At 41.7% G+C, this 19,005-nt stretch overlaps 1 protein-coding gene across 1 annotated transcript in view; it reads left to right on the top strand.

Moving 5' to 3' along the window:
* Adamts12 (ADAM metallopeptidase with thrombospondin type 1 motif 12) overlaps nucleotides 1-19,005 on the top strand; it is a 286,260-nt gene that overhangs the window by 261,142 nt on the left and 6,113 nt on the right. The window contains exon 23 of the mRNA XM_021649372.2: nucleotides 1,506-1,665. Coding sequence (XP_021505047.1) covers nucleotides 1,506-1,665 — 160 coding nt within the window. The remainder of the gene's footprint in view (nucleotides 1-1,505; nucleotides 1,666-19,005) is intronic.

Here is a 19,005-nt window from a genome sequence, read left to right as displayed (position 1 = left end):
AGAGATGGCTCAGGAGTTAAGAGCACTTGGAGTTCTTGAAGAGGACTGGGGTTCAGTTCCAAGCACCCACATGGTGGCTCACAACCATATGTGACTCCAGTTCTAGGAGACACCCAGCAGGCAAAATACTCATGTACACAAAAAAAAATAATAAAGCTTTAAAAAAATGAAAAGACATTCTTAGGAATTGCCTCAAGAAAGTTGCTTCCAAGCTGGGCACTGTGGTACATGCCTGTGATCCCAGCACTTGAGGACGCAGAGACAGGCTGATTTCTGTGAGTTTGAGGCCAGCCTGGTCTATAAAGCGAGTACATGACAGCCAAGGCTACATAGAGAAACCCTGTCTCGGGAAAAGAAAGAAGGAAGGAAGGAAGGAAGGGAGGGAGGGAGGGAGGGAGGGAGGGAGGGAGGGAGGGAGGAAGGAAGGAAGGAAAGAAAGAAGGAAAGCTGCTTACACAAACCAGAAACTTACCCTCCTGCTGGAGGTGTCTAATCCTGCTGTTACAATGGTACCTTATGTGTCAGTAGAGCTGGAGATCCATGGTCCAGCAAGATGGAAACTCAAAGACCCATAGGCCCATTTCTGCCCTATTTACACTGTAGTCTTCATTCATACCTATGTCCACTTCCCATTGGTTTTTATCTTCTCTTTTCATGCCTCGCTCATCTTCTCTAAAGCAACTCCCTTTTAGCTATGCCTGACCTTTAGCCCCAAAGCAGTACTAGACCAAAGAAACTGGAAAACACCGTGGCCTAAATAGTGAATTTTTCTTCTATTTTCCTTTCAGCTCAGTCTTCCTACTCATGTTTCACACCATGTATTCATAATGTCAAGATGAATGTTTGTCATAGAGTCACAATGTCAAAATGAGTGTTTGGGTTGAGAGTTTTAGTTAGAATAAAGGCTGTATAGCCTACAAGCACCATCTTTCATTCTCATTCTTCCCTGAATGTATAATCCATCCCATTGCTATACAGAAAACCTGTTTTTTGTTTTGCTTTGTTTTGTTTACTCTCTTATGGCTTGGCAAGAAATGTAGCCACCAACCACACTCACTTTCGCACCAGTCACCCTAAAATAAAATCTCTTTCTGTGTCTCAGTTACAGATTCCCAAGGACATGACTAGTTGACTCAAGTACCTTCTCCTGAATGAGTCAAGAATGTTACAAGAGGCGTGGGTCCATCGTATTAGCATAGGTAGCTAGTCTCCAATGTTGTAGCTGCCTCATAGGAGCAGCAGATCATGCTCACATGCTCACTACCACAGTAAACTGAAGTCATTCCAATAGCATCTACCACAGGACTCTTCCTAAACTCTCATCTTGGACTGATTTGGATTTCAGCCATGGCAGTGCAGTGTTTTATTACACCTTGCTCTGACAGTGGGCCCAGCCCCAAAGGTCTCTTGGTTCTTTAGACTTCTAGTTGACTGTGGTGGGATTAGAGATGCTCCACTGATAGTCTTGAGGAGGAACTGTGACTCTTTCTGTGTCTCTCCTTCAGTGTACCACTTCCTGTGGCGGTGGCTCTCAGAAGAGGACCATTCGGTGCATCCCCTCGGAAAACAGTACAACTGAGGATCAAGACCACTGCATCTGTGACCATGAAGTCAGACCCCCAGAATTCCGAAACTGCAACCAGCAAGCCTGCAGGAAGACTGCTGGTAGGCAACTGGGTTTCTCAGGTTGGGCTGGGCTGTGGTGGTGGAGACAGCTCTGTATGAGTAAGTTCTCCATCATGACTCAGCTTGTGGATAGTCCCTCTTTGCTGAGCAGAAAATATGGATGCTGAAGAGGCTAGTCAGGAACTTTGAGAGCAAGTGATATGATGTAAGAAATTTTGATTGATTCTTTGAGGAATTATCACATCTAATTTCTCAGAGCATATTTACAATGATGACATGCCCCACAGATAAGAATTATTTTTTTCTTAATGAGAATTGAGCATCCTCCCTAGGGCCTTCCTTGTTATTTACACTTCTTTAGGAGTATAGATTTTAGTATGTTTATCCAAAATGATGTGGCTAATATCCACTTATGAGTGAGTATATACCATGTGTGTCTTTCTGCTTCTGGGTTACCTCACTCAAGATGATCTTTTCTAGTTCCCACCATTTGCTTGCAAACTACATGATTTCCTTGTTTTTAATTATTGAGTAGTATTACATTGTGTAAATGTAGCACAATTTCTGTATCCATTCTTCAACTGAGGGACATCTGGGTTGTTTCCAGATTCTGGCTATTATGAATAAAGCTGCTATGAATAGAGTTGAGCAAATGTCCTTGTTGTATGGTTGAGCATCTTTCAGGTATATGCCCAGGAGTGGTATAGCTGAGCTTGAGGTGGCATTATTCTTAATTTTCTGAGAAAGTGCCAGATTGATTTTGAAAGTGGATATACAAGTTTGCACTCCCACCAGAAGATCAAACGTGATAGATATTGGAACCAGGAGAAGACAGGGAACAGGAGAGGAGCCTACCACAGATGGCCTCTGAAAGACTCTACTGATCAAGGTATTGAAGCAGAGGCTGAGACTCACAGCCAAACTTGGGGAGAGTGCAGGGAATCTTATGAAAAAGGGGAGAGATAGGAAGATCTGGAGGGGACAGGAGCTCCAAAAACAGACCAACTGAGCTGTAAAAACTGAGCTCTGTACTTATCACCTTGCACAAAACTAAAGTCCAAGTGGATCAAAGACCTCAATATAAAACTAGACACACTAAACCTGTTAGAAGAAAAAGTGGGGGAAAGCCTGGAACTCATTGGCACAGGAGACAATTTCCTGAACAGAACACCAGCAATGCAGGTTCTAAGATCAACAATCGATAAATGGGACCTCATGCAACTGAAAAGCTTCTGTAAAGCAAAAGGACACCATCGTCAGAACAGAAAGACTGCCTACAGATTGGGAAATATATCTGACAGAAGGCTGATATCCAGTATATATAAAGAACTAAAGAAGTTAAAAGGCAATAAATCAAGCAATCCAATTAAAAAATGGAGTACAGAGCTAAACAGAGAATTCTCAACAGAGGAATATCAAATGGCAGAGAAACACTTAAAGAAATGATCAACGTCATTAGCCATCAGGGATATGTAAGTCAAAACCACCCTGAGATTTCACCTTACACCCATTAGAAGGGCTAAGATCAAAAACTCAAGTGACAACACATGCTGGAGAGGTTGTGGAGAAAGGGGAACCCTCCTTCACTGCTGGTGGGAATGTAAACTTGTACAACCACTCTGGAAAGCAATCTGGCACTTTCTCAGACAACTAGGAATAGCACTCCTTCAAGATCCAGAAGATGACAATGCAGCCACTCCTTATGAGATCTGATAGACTAACATCAGAAGGAAGGAGAGGGGACTTGGGGAGGGGCATGCGTGAAGAAGGGGGAGGGAAGGTGGGATTAGGAGGGGAGGAGGGAGGCATTTATGGGGGATACAAAATGAATAAAATTTAATTAATAAAAAATAATGAAAAAAAAGAAATAAAAGCATAAACCAGTTAAATAAAAACAAAAATGGAATTGGTAATAAAATTTACAAAGTCTTGACAGTAATCAGAAAAAAAAAAAAGTAGAAAATACTTGAAAAAAAAAAGATCCAGCTATACCTCTCCTAGGTATATATCCAAAAGATGCTCAAATATACAACAGGGACATTTGCTCAAAAATGTTTGTAGCAGCTTTATTTGTAAAAGCCAGAAGCTGGAAACAGCCCAGATGCCCCTCAGTTGAGGAATGGCTACAGAAATCATGGTACATCTACACAATGGAATATTACTCAGCAATAAAAAACAAGGAAATCATGAAATTTGCAGGCAAATTGCAATAACTAGAAAAGATCATCCTGAGTGAGGTAACCCAGAAGCAGAAAGATACACAGGGTATATACTCACTCATAAGTGAATATTAGATATAAAATATAGGATAAACATACTAAAATCTGTACACTTAAAGAAGCTAGCAAGAAGGAGGACCCTGGGTAAGATGCTCAATCCTCATTCAGAAAGGCAAAAAGGATGGACATCAGAGGAGGGAGAAAATAGGGAACAGGACAGGAGCCTACCGCAGAGGGCCTCTGAAAGGCTCTACCCTGAAGGATATCAGAGCAGATGCTGAGACTTATAGCCAAATTTTTGGAGGAGTATAGGGAAAGAAGGGGGAGATAGTAAGACCTGGAGAGGACAGGAGCTCCACAAGGAGAACAACAGAACCAAAAAATCTGGCACATGGGTCTTTTCTGAGACTGATACTCCAACCAAGGACCATTCATGAAGATAACCTAGAAATTCTGCACAGATGTAGCCCATGGCAGTTCAGTGTCCAAGGGAGTTACATAGCAATGGGAACAGGGACTGTCTCTGACATGAACTCAGTGGCCTGCTCTTTGATCACCTCCCTCTGAGGGTAGAGCAGCCTTACCAGGCCACAGAGGAAGACACTGCAGCCACTCCTGATGAGACCTGATAGACTAGGATCAGAAGGAAGGGGAGGAGGATCTCCCCTATCAGTGGACTTGGGGAGGGACATGGGTGGAGAAGAGAGTAGGAGGGTAGGATTGGGAGGGGAGGAAGGAGGGTGCTATAGGGGGATACAAAGTGAATAAACTCTAATTAATAACAATAATAAAAATATTTAAAAAGTTAAAACAAAAACAAAGAAATTATTACTCAACAATATATATTAGGTCCTAAATATTTTAGCTTTCCTATTAATGTTACTGATAATTTATAGATGTCTTTTTGATTTTACATATAGTGAAATATCTACATTGCATCTATTTTTTTTCTTTTTCAAATGCCTAGAACTTTAAACTCCAAATATTCTAATATTCAGCATGTCACCAGCTTGTTAAATTTTTTTCCTTCCTGCTGTGAGCTAAAATCATCAGTTTAATCCGGAGTATGGAGCTGTTGATTGCATGTATCTGTTGCAAAATTGGCTTTGGTATTATCAAATGGGAAACTAGGGATCTGCAGTTGTGGCTGGTAGAGAAAACAATCACACTAAAGGAAATGTGTAACGCTTCAAATTTAGATTCTCTCCCCCACCTTAGTACTGGGTGGTATATATACATCAGGTGCTTTGCTGGCCTGACTTGCAGCCACTCAGCACCTCATCTCTCTCTCTCTCTGTCTCTCTCTCTCTCTCACTCACTCTCTCTGCCCCTCTCTGTCTGTCTGTCTTTGTCTCTCTGTCTCTGTCTTCCTGTCCCCACCCATCCCTACTCTGAGGCAGCCTTTTGCTCTCCCCTCACCCCGCAATAAACCTCTTGTGTTGCTGATTTGCTCTATGCAGCATACCTTGCCAGGAACTGCCCAGCTACTTCTCGCCGCCTGGGCAGTGAATCACTGGGGTTGTTTTTTTCTGATATTTCCATGAAGTTACTGTCTACTAAGCTGGAATATACACATTAGGTAAATTGATAAGTAGATGCTAGACAGTTGTCCTATTCCTAGTTTATAACTATCAGGAATGAAGCTTCTGAATGCATCTTCATAAATGTGGTTGTTGACGTCTAATTTGACTGATCGTTTTAGAGGAATACATATAATTTTGTAGGAAAAGTCTACTTTTGCCAAATGAATAAAACATGTTGAACTTGGGTTGACACAGTCCCTACTACAAGGCTTGGCATTAGACCTCAACTGGACAGCCTTGCTTTGTCAGTCTCAAGAAGAGTCACCACTTCGGCCTTAAAGATGGTGCTTTCTGGTAGTCTTTGCACACAATTCACATGTTAAACAAATTCTTTCTGATCCCATTTGCAAGAGATATAATTATAAATATTTTGGATTTTTCATATTACTTTGCAAATACTATGTTATTTGCGTTTTTGAATATTGAATAAAAGTTACATACCCCAGATAAGTCAGTCGGGTTCTGTGATATAATTGTTCTTATGTTAACTGGATGATGTTTGCTAATAAACTATTTTCATACAAAAAATTAATTAATTAATTAAAAGAGAGATGATACCCCTAAAGAGAATGATACCCCAACCAAGGACAATGTATAGAGATGACCTAAAACCCCAGCTCAGATGTAGCCCATAGACTCAGTCTCCAAGTGGGGTCCCAGGTAAGGGGAGCAGGGACTTTCTCTGACATGAAGTGGCAGGCTCTCTGATCACCTACCCCCAGGGGGTGCAGCCTTGCCAGTCCACAGAGGAATACAATGCAACCAGTTCTGATGAGACCTGATAGGCTAGAGTCAAATAGCAGGGGAGGAGGACCTCCCCTATCAGTGTACTAGGGGAGGGACATAGGGGGAGAAGAAGGAGAGAGGGTGGGTCTGGAAGGCAACAAGGGAGGAGGGGACACAGCCAGGCTCCAAATTGAATAAATTCTAATAAATGATAATAATATAATAACAAATTTTAAAAAACAATTTAAAAAGCCAGAGGTTAAATTGGAAAAGAAAGAATGATTTTTTTTTCAAAGATGTCTGAGAGATGCCTTTCTCAGAAACACATCCAAGTGCATAATGATCTATAAATCTAAGTATACTATCTTAGGTCAGATTGCCCAGAAACAAGCTTTGAAGTGAACACATACACACACACACTCACACACACGCACGCACGCACATTCGCAAAGCTCTGAAGTGAATACATATGTATATATACATATATATGTGCAAAGGATTCATTAAGGACATGCCCTCAGGGAACACAATTTGGGAGTTGAAAGAAGCATGGCATAAGAAGAAACAGGCAAGGCCATCATGGCCCAGGTACATGAAACCTAGATTTGTCTGCAAGAGATATGTGAGTATGACATATATATATACCCAAATGCTGTCTGCTCCTGAGCCCACAGGAATGTTCCCATTCCTGTGATCTCTACCTACTGGCCATGGGCTACATCTGAGGAATTGAATTGCAACAACATTTAAAGCTCTCTACTAGAGACAAAGCAGTTCTGATCGTCTGTGGGCATTGTTTCTAAGAGTCAAGAGAGTCTTGTGATTAAAAATGCTGAAAATGAAAAAAGCTTGAAATTGTATAGGGAGAGGTGGAAACATGAAAATGGGCAAGAGATGTCCAGAGAGGAGTTGCTGAGCAGTGGCCAGGTAACACCCTGCTACACTCGGTTACTTTCGAAAGCATCTGGTTAAGGGCTAGGGTGGCTCAGTGGCAGAACCCTTCCTCAGCATGTTCATGAGTTGTTCACAGGCTCCTTGGTTGGCTCTCCAGCATTACCAAAAGTGTAAGTGAAAATGTGACACCTGATGCAGTCACTTTAGTCACTTTAGGTGTGCCACAGAGTACCCTGTGGAGGTTTCCAGTGGTAATGTTTGTAACAAGCAATGACTTGAGATCAGAACCCGGGCCTCCTTTCCACACCTTACATGCCACAAGGATTTACCTTTGAAAATGGTCAGGAGTAGTTTCCCATTCCAGAGCAGTAACTATGTCTCTATGTAATTTCACAAAGTCATTTTAACTCTGAGTTCTGTCTTCCTTCATGGTATGAAGAAAGAAAATAACTTTCAAGCCTTACAGGCTCCTTGGGAAGATTTTAAGCATGTGGGAAATGTACTTAGAAAGACAGATGCTAAGCCTGTAGAGACAGCTCAGCAGTTAAGAACACCTGCCGCTCTTGCAGAAGACCCAGGGTTGGTTTCCAGTACCTGCACGGGGGGCCCAGAGCTGCATGTAACTCTAGTCCCAGGGGATCGGATGCCTTATTCTGGCTTCCACTGGCTCCTGCATGTACATGATGCATATAAACTCAAGCAGGCACACACACATACACATCAAAATACTGATTATTTTTTAAAAGGCTGATGCTTAATGGGCATGGCAGTATATACCAGTAATCCCAGCACTCAGGGGTAGGAAGACTGTGAGCAGCCTACGGAGCATAATGAGACCCTGTCTCCTAAGGCAAGTGCCTTATCCTGAAACAACTGCTATTTCCTTCCGATGAGTTATTTTACGACAACAGACTGCATTTTTCTTGCCTATAAATGAGAAGATTCACACACAAGCTTTCGTGTCCATTTTATCGCTATCTTCAGCTCCATTCATACAGATTCTCTAAACTTAGGACTGGAAGAAGAGCCGGAGAGATGGTTCCGTGGGCAAGAGCACAGTGTAAACATGAGAGTTCAGATCAAATCTCATCTAGGAGAGCTTGGAGATGTTCCAAAGTCTGGAATTCTGAGGAGAAAGACTAGATGAGATGCTGCACATTCACCTAAGCCAACAACACAAAACTCAAGGAAGGTTAGGAAACAGCAGAGCTAGAGAGGCAGGCTCAAGCTCCAGCTATAAACAACACGTGGAGCATGCTGGTTGATCTACACCTTTTCTTCTGAGGCAGAAGAGAGCTGTTGAGGCGTCCAAAGGAGGGGAGTAAACATTCAAGGTGATTTTGGCATGTTCAGAGGTATCTTTTCTGTTCTGCTCAAGCTTAGAAAATCATATTGGCAAGGCTTTATTGGTGTGGCTTCTGACATTACTGAAGACACACTGTCACAGCACATTCCCTGATCCAGCTTTCACAGCCTTTCTGCCCCCTCTTCCACATGTTCTCTGAGCCTTAGGTGTTGGTGCAGAAAGTCAACCACACACAAAGAACCACAGGCAACTGAGAAATGCTGGGAGTGGGTGAGATAGTCTTTAGCATGCCAACTGACTATCCAAAACCAGGTGGTCAGCCCTAAACACATAGATGCAAGTAACACTATATAGACTGAACATGTTTGTATTTAGGAATACAGGTATTTACATGTACATTTATGAATATAGCAATAATTAATTCATGTAAAAGGTACAAGGAGAGTGAACAAGGACAGCAGTGCTGATAGAGAGAAGAAATCCAGATTCTACTGCAAGAGTCTGGATTTTGTGGCAGTGGGAAGGAGAGAATGGCTTGTTCCTGCATCTCGTAAGCAGGTGGCAGAGATGATGAAGCTACAGTGACAGGAAATGGTGGAAAGCCATGAGTTTCTGCTAGGACACTTTTGTGAAGGGCTTTGTGGTCCATTAGGTATTAGTGGCACATGCTTTGCTCACTGCCTAAGTGTGGAGGGCAGGAGGAAAGGCTGGGTTTGGGATCCCGACTACAATGTACTGGGGAGAAATACTGCAAATGTGATTTTTCGCCTGTAGCTTCTTTTCAACCTCTTGTACCTGCAGGTGGCTTCCATTGTCTTCATTAAAAATATGAACATAAACCACTGAGGGCTCATTGCCAGAGGTGCTAAATTTACTACTCAGAGTGAGGTGCTTAGAAAAGCTAAATTGGTGTCTCCTTGGAGTTTGCCACAAATGTTGGATCTCAGACCTCATTCCAAACCTACTGAATCAGACTGTGCACATGGGCCTCCCACAGATGATCCTGGTGCTCATTAGAATCTGAAAGGCATTTTGTTGTAGATTAAGGAGACAATTTTGAGATAATATTTTTATGTCATCCTGTCACTTTCTAGTAAACCATGATTTTAAAATGTTGACAGTATTGAACCCCTCCTATGATGTAGTTTTTATAAAATTGAAGCAAGCACCTGGCCTACTTCGATTATATTTAGTTTATCTTTAACTGTTCTATTGCTAGATAATAAAATATTCAATATCCAAAACTAAACTAAGTGTAAAGGCTATATTTTCATCTTGAAATCTCACATGGACTAGATCGTGACTAACAGTTAGCTGGCAACTGATGTAAATAACAATGAGTTGCTCTCACCAGTAATGATCAGAACAACAAAATTTAATTACTAACTTCACACTTACTCATAGTGAGGCAACAGGAAAGAACAGTTGCAAGAAATTCTCTTACTAAGGAGCCAACTACCTACCCTGACCCTTCTATACCAAGAAGCTTTAAAACCAAATCATCCAATACCAGGATTCTTGCCAGATAGGCAATCACAATAAACACTCTATATCCCTCATGTAAGACTCAGTATGAATCCACACAGGATATAGTACTTTCCTACAGAACAGTTAACTTCTTTTAAGTGCCATCTGGTTTTTTTTAATATTTTGATATTAGTATAATTTCATAGTTTCCCTCTTCCCTTTTTTCTCTCTAAACCCTCCAAAGTACACCTAGTTGCTCTTTTTCAAATCCACAACCCTCTTTTCCTTTGATTGTTGTCGTGGTTGCTGCTGCTGTTGTGTGTGTCTGCACATGTCCGATCAGTCCGCATAATGTCACTGTATGTGTATGTTTTCAGGACTGACCCCTGGTATTGAGTAACCATTGGTTTTCTCCTTTCTGGTGAAGACTTATTTCTCCTGCTCTCAGCATTCCTCAGCTGCCTGTGGCTCTTTGTGTAGGGCTGAGTCCTCCTTTGCTTTCCTCTAGCTATTGTGGTAGAGGGCTCACAGAGTTGCAAGAACTAGAGGAACAGGGAGTTGGCTGTGAGAATCCCACATCTAGAAATGTGAAGAGCTACACTCATCCATCTGAATCTTAATAACTTAAAATCTGACTTAGAACTACCATGTCCATAGCTATAGGCTTGGGGCTTTTCTTTTTAAGCAAAAATTATTATATGTATTTTCTTGTTTGTTTGTTTGTTTGTTGTAGTGCTGGAAGTTGAACTTAGGGCTTTCCATATGCTGGGCAAAACCTCACCACTAAATTTCTGGCCCACATTCTAAAATTTTGTTATAATTTTTGTTCTTACTGTTTAGTTTGAACAATGAGTAGAAAAGTTTTAATAATAATATGACAACTAAATGTTTGAGTCTGTGCTTTTTCTGCTGAATTTTTTAGTTGTATGAAATTTATTCATTCATTTATTCCATGAACCCTGTTGATTGGAAGATACTTCTTACAAGTGCTAAGTGCTGTGAATAAGATGTTCTGGCTTCAGGGAGCTCTCAGTCCTATAGCAACTATCAGCAACGTTGAAATTTTCTTCCATGGGCAAAATAAGATTGCATCAGCTTAGAGCCAGGTGCCTGCAGAAGAACAGGCAGACAATTGTCCTTTTAAATGTCCAAATACGTTATTGAACAGAGAGAGGGAATTTGAGATCTGCTCTTCAAGTTGCCCTAATTATAAGCATTGTGTGTACTTCGGGGCTGGGCTCCAATTGGCTGATGAACAGAAGCCTTCCTTGTTTTACAGTACTGAAGAGAAGTGGGGTAATTAAGCTCTGCTACCATGTGAGGTTCACAGTCATTATCGAAATGACTTGCTGGACATAGGCCATAAACAAACTACCAACACCATTCCTCTCTGAGCTCTTCTCTTGCTTCTGGATCTCCTCTCTGAAACAGTAAGACTCCGGAAGCTGGAGTGTTTGCAGGACTCCAAGAGCCTGAGCTCTCAAGTTCAGACACCAGAGCTAGGCTTGAGTAAGTCTCTTAAGCCATTAGATATTAACATAATTGGACAAGTAGGCTTTCCATTTTGAGCAAATAGAACTCTTCTGGGCATGGGACTCTGTCCATTTAAGTTCCTCCCCAAGTTCCACATCAGCAGCACAAGAGACCTGTTCTCCCGGGGGCAAAGCTTCAGAAGCGCTGAGAAGACACCGTATCCCAGCTACATGATACTCAGCTGCTTAGTTTCTTTGAAGCCCTCATTTTTTAAAAGGGAAGAACTTTGCTGTCATCTTTGTTCAGCTCATGTTTGGGCTATCATGCTGGCGAGAATTTTTGGGTGTCGCTTTCTGATATTACTAGGAGATTTGATCTCATCACAAACTCCCTGACTTTCAGTTTGTACAGTCTTGCTGTCCCTCTTCCACAATGTTCCCTGAGCCTTAGGTATGGGAGCATTTTGTAGGTGTATCTACCTGGGCTGGCCTCCACAATTCTACATTTTGATTTGTTGTGGATTTCTGTAATGGTCTCTGTCTGTTGCAAGTAGAAGTTTCCTTGATGAGGGTGAAAGCCACACATATTTCTGTGTATGTGGAAAATATTTATAGCTTGTTGTTAGGGGTTATGTCGGTTTAGTAAAGTGGTGGTTGTAGATTCTCTTCTAAAGGCCATGATGTCACGAGCATGAGTAGATAGTTAGGTTTCCAGACTGGGCACAGCTTCCCTCTTGTTGAGCAGGTCTGAAGTCCAATGGACATGCTAAAGTGGCCATGGACAAACCCACAAGGCCTCAACTCTATGCACTATAGGCAACTGAGGAATACTGGGAACTAGAGAGGCAGTCTTCCCCAGAGAATAGCACACCAACTGGTTGTCCAGTGCAGAAAGGTCAGCCCTAAAAACATACATACAAGTGTCGTCATGCAGATTGAGCAGGTTATATTGAGGAATATATGTTTTATACATTTATGCATGGCAACATTTAGCTATTACACACATGTATATGTATATGCAGATGATATGTATGTATATCAGGTATATAGGAGCCATAAATTTAAAGGAACAGGGAGGGTTCCTTTAATGAGGGTTTAGAGGAAGAAAAGAGAAAAGAGAAATAAAAATTTGAAAAGGAAATAACAAATGTACCTGCTAAAAAATCCTCTGAGAACTAAGCAGCATACTATGCACCAAACACATCTCCTTAAACAGGGAATTCTGTTATCATTGTTCTTGCTAAGGGTGGAGGATGTATTAATTCTTCTAGGGCTATTGTAAAAAATTGGCTTAACACAATGTAAATTTAGTCTTTCAAATTTCTGGAGTTTGGAAATCTAAGATCAAGTTATTGCCAGGTCCATGCTTTCTCTCCTAGCATCTGGTGCTTTCCAGCAATGCTTGGCTCTTCTTTGCTCGCAGGAGTTAAGGTCAGCCTATGTCTCCGATATCCTCCCGATGAATGACTCTCTTCCCTCTTGGCGCATGTTTCTCAACATGGCTGTCTTCTCTCTCTGTGTGTCTGCCTCTCTTCTCAAAAGGACAGCACTAGTCATGTTCTATGAAGAGCCTACTCTACTCTACTGTAGAATGCCTTCATTGGAACTCACAGCATAATTATATCACCCTATCTCCTAATCCGATCACACTTAGCAGGTAGTATTTCAACTAATAGGTACGTAAGCCTTTGTCCTTATGGGGCCTCCTAGATGCTCTTCATATCCTCACTAAGATCATACTAACCTCAGTAAAAAAGATCCATCCACTATCAGGCTCAGCAAGTGACGCAATAGTGACACAGGCTTGGGGGCAGAGACAGAAAGGATATTTTTGAACCAGTATGAGCTAAAAAAGTTCTGTGAAAAGGTAGGCTGCAAGCCAAGCCTTCACACTTCCTCTGTCTTCATCCTTGCTTGTAGGAACTCGAGAGAACTCACATAGTTATGGAAAAGAATGGGCAGCAAGGAGCGCCCCAAAATTTACTTTCTCTGTTTTCTTACCAGCTGTGAGCTCTTTAGATGTAAAGAAATGTGAGAAGTCGGTGACATCTGGGTTTGCATGCTGGACGCTGTTCTAAAAACAGAAACATTGCTTATTCTGAACAGCAGCCCACTGTTGTACAGCCCAGCCCCCATGGAGAGCACCTGCCACTCTGGTGGGCGCATGGGAGAAGAACGCAAAGGGATATCACACAGTAATGATATTCAGGCAAACCAGAGACTCTCTTCACAGAACTTTAGAAAACTTAAACAAATTTTCTGTCTTTTAGGAGAGACAGACTTTTATTTGGATTCTCAACAGGCCCTATACATCAACATGAGAAAAGCTCATATGAACTCACAGAGACTGAAGCAGGATGCACGGGGCCTGCATGCGTCTACACCAGGTCCTCTGCATATGTCCTATGGCTTCCAGTCTAGTGTTTTTATGGGATTCCTGAGTGTATGAACGATTGAATGATTCTTGTGTCCTTTCTTAGTCTCTTTTCCTTCTGTTGTTTTTTCCCCTGGCCAACTTTGATGTGATAGTTTTTGTTTCATCTTATTTTATTTGGTTATATTTTTTTAAAAAGTAGAATTCATAAAGCTAGCAGAGACAGATAATTTTTTAAAAAATAAACACAGGCTTCAGTTAGTAAAATAATTTCTAAGGAAATAGAGAGCATGTGTGCCTTTGTAATCTGAAGATGAAAAACAGCAGCAAAAAGCACAGGCTCAGAGTCAAGAAAACATTAATTTCTAGTTGCTGACTCTTCTTTCTACACAGGACAGTGCACTACCTGTTAGTGGAAACATGTTTTTCTTCAAGACTATTGATGTATTAGAGTTCCCTGTAAAGAAAAAAGAAAGGAAGTAGCCTGTGCTTCCAGAGGCACTCAAGCAAATCTGAAATAATTTCCCCTTCTTGAAGGAAAAAATTGTGACTTGAGCCTCACTGAATTCTTTCTAGAAGTGAATCACTTCTCTTTTTTAAAATTTGTTTATTTTTTTATTAATTACAGCTTATTCACTTTGTATGCCAACTGTAGGCTCCTTCTTCATCCCCTCCCAATCCTGCCCTCCCTCCCTTTTCTCCACCCATGCCTGGCCCCTAGTCCTCTGATAGGAGAGAACCTCCTCCCCTTCCACCTGATCCTAGTCTATCAGGTCTCATCAGGACTGGCTTCCTCTGTGGCCTGATAAGGCTGCACCCCACTCAGGGGATGGTAATCAAAGAGCAGGCCACAAAGTTCATGTCAGAGACAGTCCCTGTTCCCATTACTATGGAACCCTCTTGGACACTGAGCTGCCATGAGCTACATCTGTGCAGGGGTTCTAGGTTATCTCCATGCATGGTACTTGATTGGAGAATGAGTCTCAGTCTCAGTCTCAGTCTCAGTCTCAGTCTCAGTCTCAGTCTCAGTCTCAGTCTCAGTCTCAGTCTCAGTCTCAGTCTCAGTATCAGTATCAGTATCCCTGGGCCCAGATTTTTTTTTCTCTTTTTGTGGAGTTCCTGTCCCCTCCAGGTCTTTCTATCTCCCCTTTCTGTCATAAGATTCCCTGCAGTCTACCCAGAGTTTGGCTATGAGTCTCAGCATCTGCTTCGATACACTGCAGAATAGTCTTTCGGTGTCCCTCTGTGGTAGGTTCCTGCCCTGTTCCCTATTTTCTCCCTCTTCTAATGTCCACCTGTTTACCTTTCCAAATGAGCATCTTGCCCAAGGTCCTCCTTCTTGCTAGCTTCTTTAGGTGTACAGATTTCAGTATGTTTATCCTACATTATATGTCTAATATCCACTTATAAGTGAGTATCTACCATGTGTGTCTTTCTGCTTCTGAGATACCTCACTCAGGATGATCATTTCTAGTTCTCACCATTTGCATGCAAATTTCATGATTTGAAAAATATCACTGTAGCATGTGATCCAATTTGTTTGGAATGTCGTTTGGAGAAGTATGTGTATAAACGCTAGCACATGTCTATAATCCTAGCACTGGGAGGCTATTTGCAAGTTCAAGGCCAATAAACCTTGTCTAAAGGGGGGGGGACAGACAACATAACTATATATGAATGGCCTTTTGTATAATCTATTCTAATTTTCTGAGTCTGTGAGGAAAGCAAGACAAAGAAAATTAGCTTTTGTCTCTGGAGCTCAAAAACAAGAATTAGACTTCAGGAGGGAGTCTCATTTGTTCCTGTCTCACGTTTTAATCTACATAGTTTCAAATGGAAGAGAAGATACTGTGTCTGTATCACCCTCTCTACTGAAAAGTGCTCAAGAAACAGTTTAGCTGGCTGAGTGCTGGGCACTCTAAACTGTGCAATAATGAGCTCTCAAGTCAGCGCTTCTTGCTACACGGATCTAGCTCTGACACTTATACAGTTGGATAATACTTTGCAAGCTCTTCGCTGCTGTAGACTTTATTTTTCTCACTCGTGAAATGTAAAAATCAATCAGTTGATGCAGATGAAATGAAGTCAAGTGTGTAGAATGATGTTTGAGTCTGTTGCCCTGACAGTGCTGCATAGCAAAACACCTCTGTACTCACAGTTTAGGACTATAGCCTTTTTTCCCTCAATACAAAATAAGTCATTCAATGCTCTGTTGATTCACAATAGCTTTGGCTATTAGCTTCTTGCTTCTAGCTGAAGGTTGTGTATTAAGTTGCTTCAGTGTCTCCCATCACCTTTGTCTGGTAGTTATGTGAACACGTTTTGTTTTGTTTTTTTACTGGGACAGGCTCACACTCCTGTGAACCCACTGACCCTCTAGGAATCTTATTTACTAACATCTCTAAGCAAGTCAAGGAGCTGAACCCCAAAACAAAGAGTGAGTGGAAGCCAGGCGCTGTGGCACACACATGTAATCCCAGCATTCCAGGAGACAGAGATGGGTAGATCTCTTTGAGTTTGAGGACAGCCTAACCTACAATGTGAGACCAGGACAGCCAAGACTACACAGAAAACCCCTGTCTTGAAAAACCAAAAAAAGGAAAAAAAAAAAAAAGAAGAAGAAGAAAAGAAAAAGAAGAAATGAGTATCCTTTGCCTACCAGGCAGCCATGGGATAATGGAAATACCTAACATGACCACACAAGAAGGAAATCAGTTTAGCACCAACACTCTACAATGTCTGATACATGATGACTTATTGAATATCTACTATTATGAGTTGCCTTGGATCCTTTCTTGGTAGATACAGAAAGTATTAATTACATTAATAGAAGTTGTACTTTTTCACCTGAAAAAGATAAGGTTTGGATTTTTAAAATTAACTTATTTTTTTTATTAACTAAAGTTTATTCACTTTGTATCCCAGTTATAGCCCCCTCCCTTATCCTCTCCCAATTCCACCCTTCCTCCCTCATCTCCTCCCATGTCCCTCCCCCAGTCCACTGATAGGGAGGTCCTCCTCCCCTTCCATCTGACACTAGCATATCAGTCTCATCAGGACTGGCTGCATTGTCCTCTTCTGTGGCCTGGTAAGGCTGCTCGCCCTTCAGGGGGAAGTGATCAAAGAGCTAGCCACTGAGTTCATGTCAGAGACAGCTCCTGTTCCCCTTACTAGGGACCCACTTATAGACTGAGCTGACATGGACTATGTCTGAGCAGGGGTTCTAGGTTATCTCCTTGCATGGAGTATCACTCTCAGAAAAGACCCCTGTGCTCTGTTGCTCTCCTTGTGGAGCTCCTGTCCCCTCCAGGTCTTTCTATCTTCCCCTTCTTTCATAGGATTCCCTGCACTCTGCCCAAAGTTTGGCTATAAGTCTCAGGATCTACTTTGATATGCTGCAGGATAGAGTCTTTCAGAGTTTCTCTGTGGTAGGCTCCTGTCCTGTACCCTGTTTTCTCCCTTTTCCGATGTCTATCCCATTTAACTTTCTGAATGAGGATTGAGCATCTTACCCAGGGTTCTCCTCTTGTTTAGCTTTTTTAGGTGTAAAGATTATAGCATGATTATCCTATATTAGATGTCTAATATCCACTTATAAGTGAGTATACACCATGTGTGTCTTTCTGATTCTGGGATACCTCACTAAAGATGATCTTTTCTAGTTCCCACCATTTGCATGCAAATTTCATGATTTCCTTGTTTTTAATAGCTGAGTAATATTCCATTGTGTAAATGTACTACAATTTCTCTATCCATTCCTCAACTGAAAGGTATCTGGGTTGTTTTCAGTTTCTGGCCATTACAAATAAAGCTGCTATGAACATGGTTGGGCAAATGTCCTTGTGTAGTTGAGCATTTTTTGGATATATGCCTAGGAGTGGAATAGCTGGATCTTGAGGTAGTACTATTCCAAATTGTCTAAGAAAGCACCAGATTGATTTGCAAAGTGGTTGTACAAGTTTACATTCCCACAAGCAGTGGAGAAGGGTTCCCCTTTCTCCACATCCTCTCCAGCATGTGTTGTCACTTGAGTTTTTGGTCATAGCCATTCTGATGGGTGTAAAATAAAATTTCAGGGTCGTTTTATTTTGCATTTCCCTGATGACTAAGGATGTTGAGCATTTATTTAAGTGTTTCTCTGCCATTCAATATTCCTCTGTTGATAATTCTTTATTTAGCTCTGTACTCCAGGTTTTAGCTGGATTATTTGATTTGTTGCTGTTTAACATATGGAGTTCTTTATATATTCTGGATATTAGCCCTCTGTCAGATATAGGACTGGTGGAGATTCTTTCCCAATCTGTAGGCTGTTGTTATGTTCTGAAAATAGTGTCTTTGGCTTTACAGAAGCTTTTCAGTTGCCTTTGGATTTTTTTAACTTTTATTAATTACACTTTATTCACTTCGTATCCCCCCATAAACCCCTCCTTCCTCTCCTCCTAATCCCACCTTCCCTCCCCCTTCTTCACGCATGCCCCTCCCCAAGTCCACTGAGAGGGGAAGTCCTCCTTCCTTCCTTCTGATCCTAGTCTACCAGATCTCATTAGGAGTGGCTGCATTGTCATCTTCTGTGGCCTGGCAAGGCTGCTCCCCCCTTAGGGGGAGGTGATCAAAGAGCAGGCCAATCAGTTCATGTCAGAGGCAGTCCCTCTTCCCATTACTATGGAACCAACTTGGACACTGAACTGCCATGGGCTACATCTGTGCAGGGGTTCTAGGTTATCTGTCTCCATGCATGGTACTTTGTTGGAGTATGAGTCTCTGGGAAGTCCCCTGTGTTCAAATTTTCTGGTTCTGTTGCTCGCCTTGTGGAGCTTTTGTCCTCTCCAGATTGTACTATTTCCCACTTCTTTCATAAGATTCCATGCACTCTGCCCAACAGTTGGCCATAAGTCTCAGCATCTGCTTTGATAGTCTGCAGGGCAGAGCCTTCAGAGGCCCTTTGTGGCAGGTTTCTAGGTTGTTTCTTGTTTTCTTCTTCTTCTTCTTCTTCTTCTTCTTCTTCTTCTTCTTCTTCTTCTTCTTCTTCTTCTGTCCATCCTCTTTGCCTTTTGGGATGGGGATTGAGCATTTTAGTCAGAGTCCTCCCTCTTGATTAGTTTCTTTTTTTTTTTTTACATTGACTGATTTAAGTTTATTGTAAGTTTATCAACACTATCATATCCAATTGTTCATCTGAAATACTACAGCTTGTCGCTTTCTGTCCCCCTAGTTTCCCCATTGCATTCCTCATCTTCTCCATCTCCAGTTTGGGATGTGTATCCTTCATGAGCGTCCTTCATGAGTCTTGTCCCTGAAGCTCCTGATTACTGTTCTATGTCCTCACCAGTGTCACTTT

The sequence above is a fragment of the Meriones unguiculatus genome, chromosome 3 (genome assembly GCF_030254825.1).
Source record: "Meriones unguiculatus strain TT.TT164.6M chromosome 3, Bangor_MerUng_6.1, whole genome shotgun sequence".
Lineage (NCBI taxonomy): Eukaryota > Metazoa > Chordata > Mammalia > Rodentia > Muridae > Meriones > Meriones unguiculatus.
This window is presented reverse-complemented; position numbering and strand designations above follow the sequence as displayed.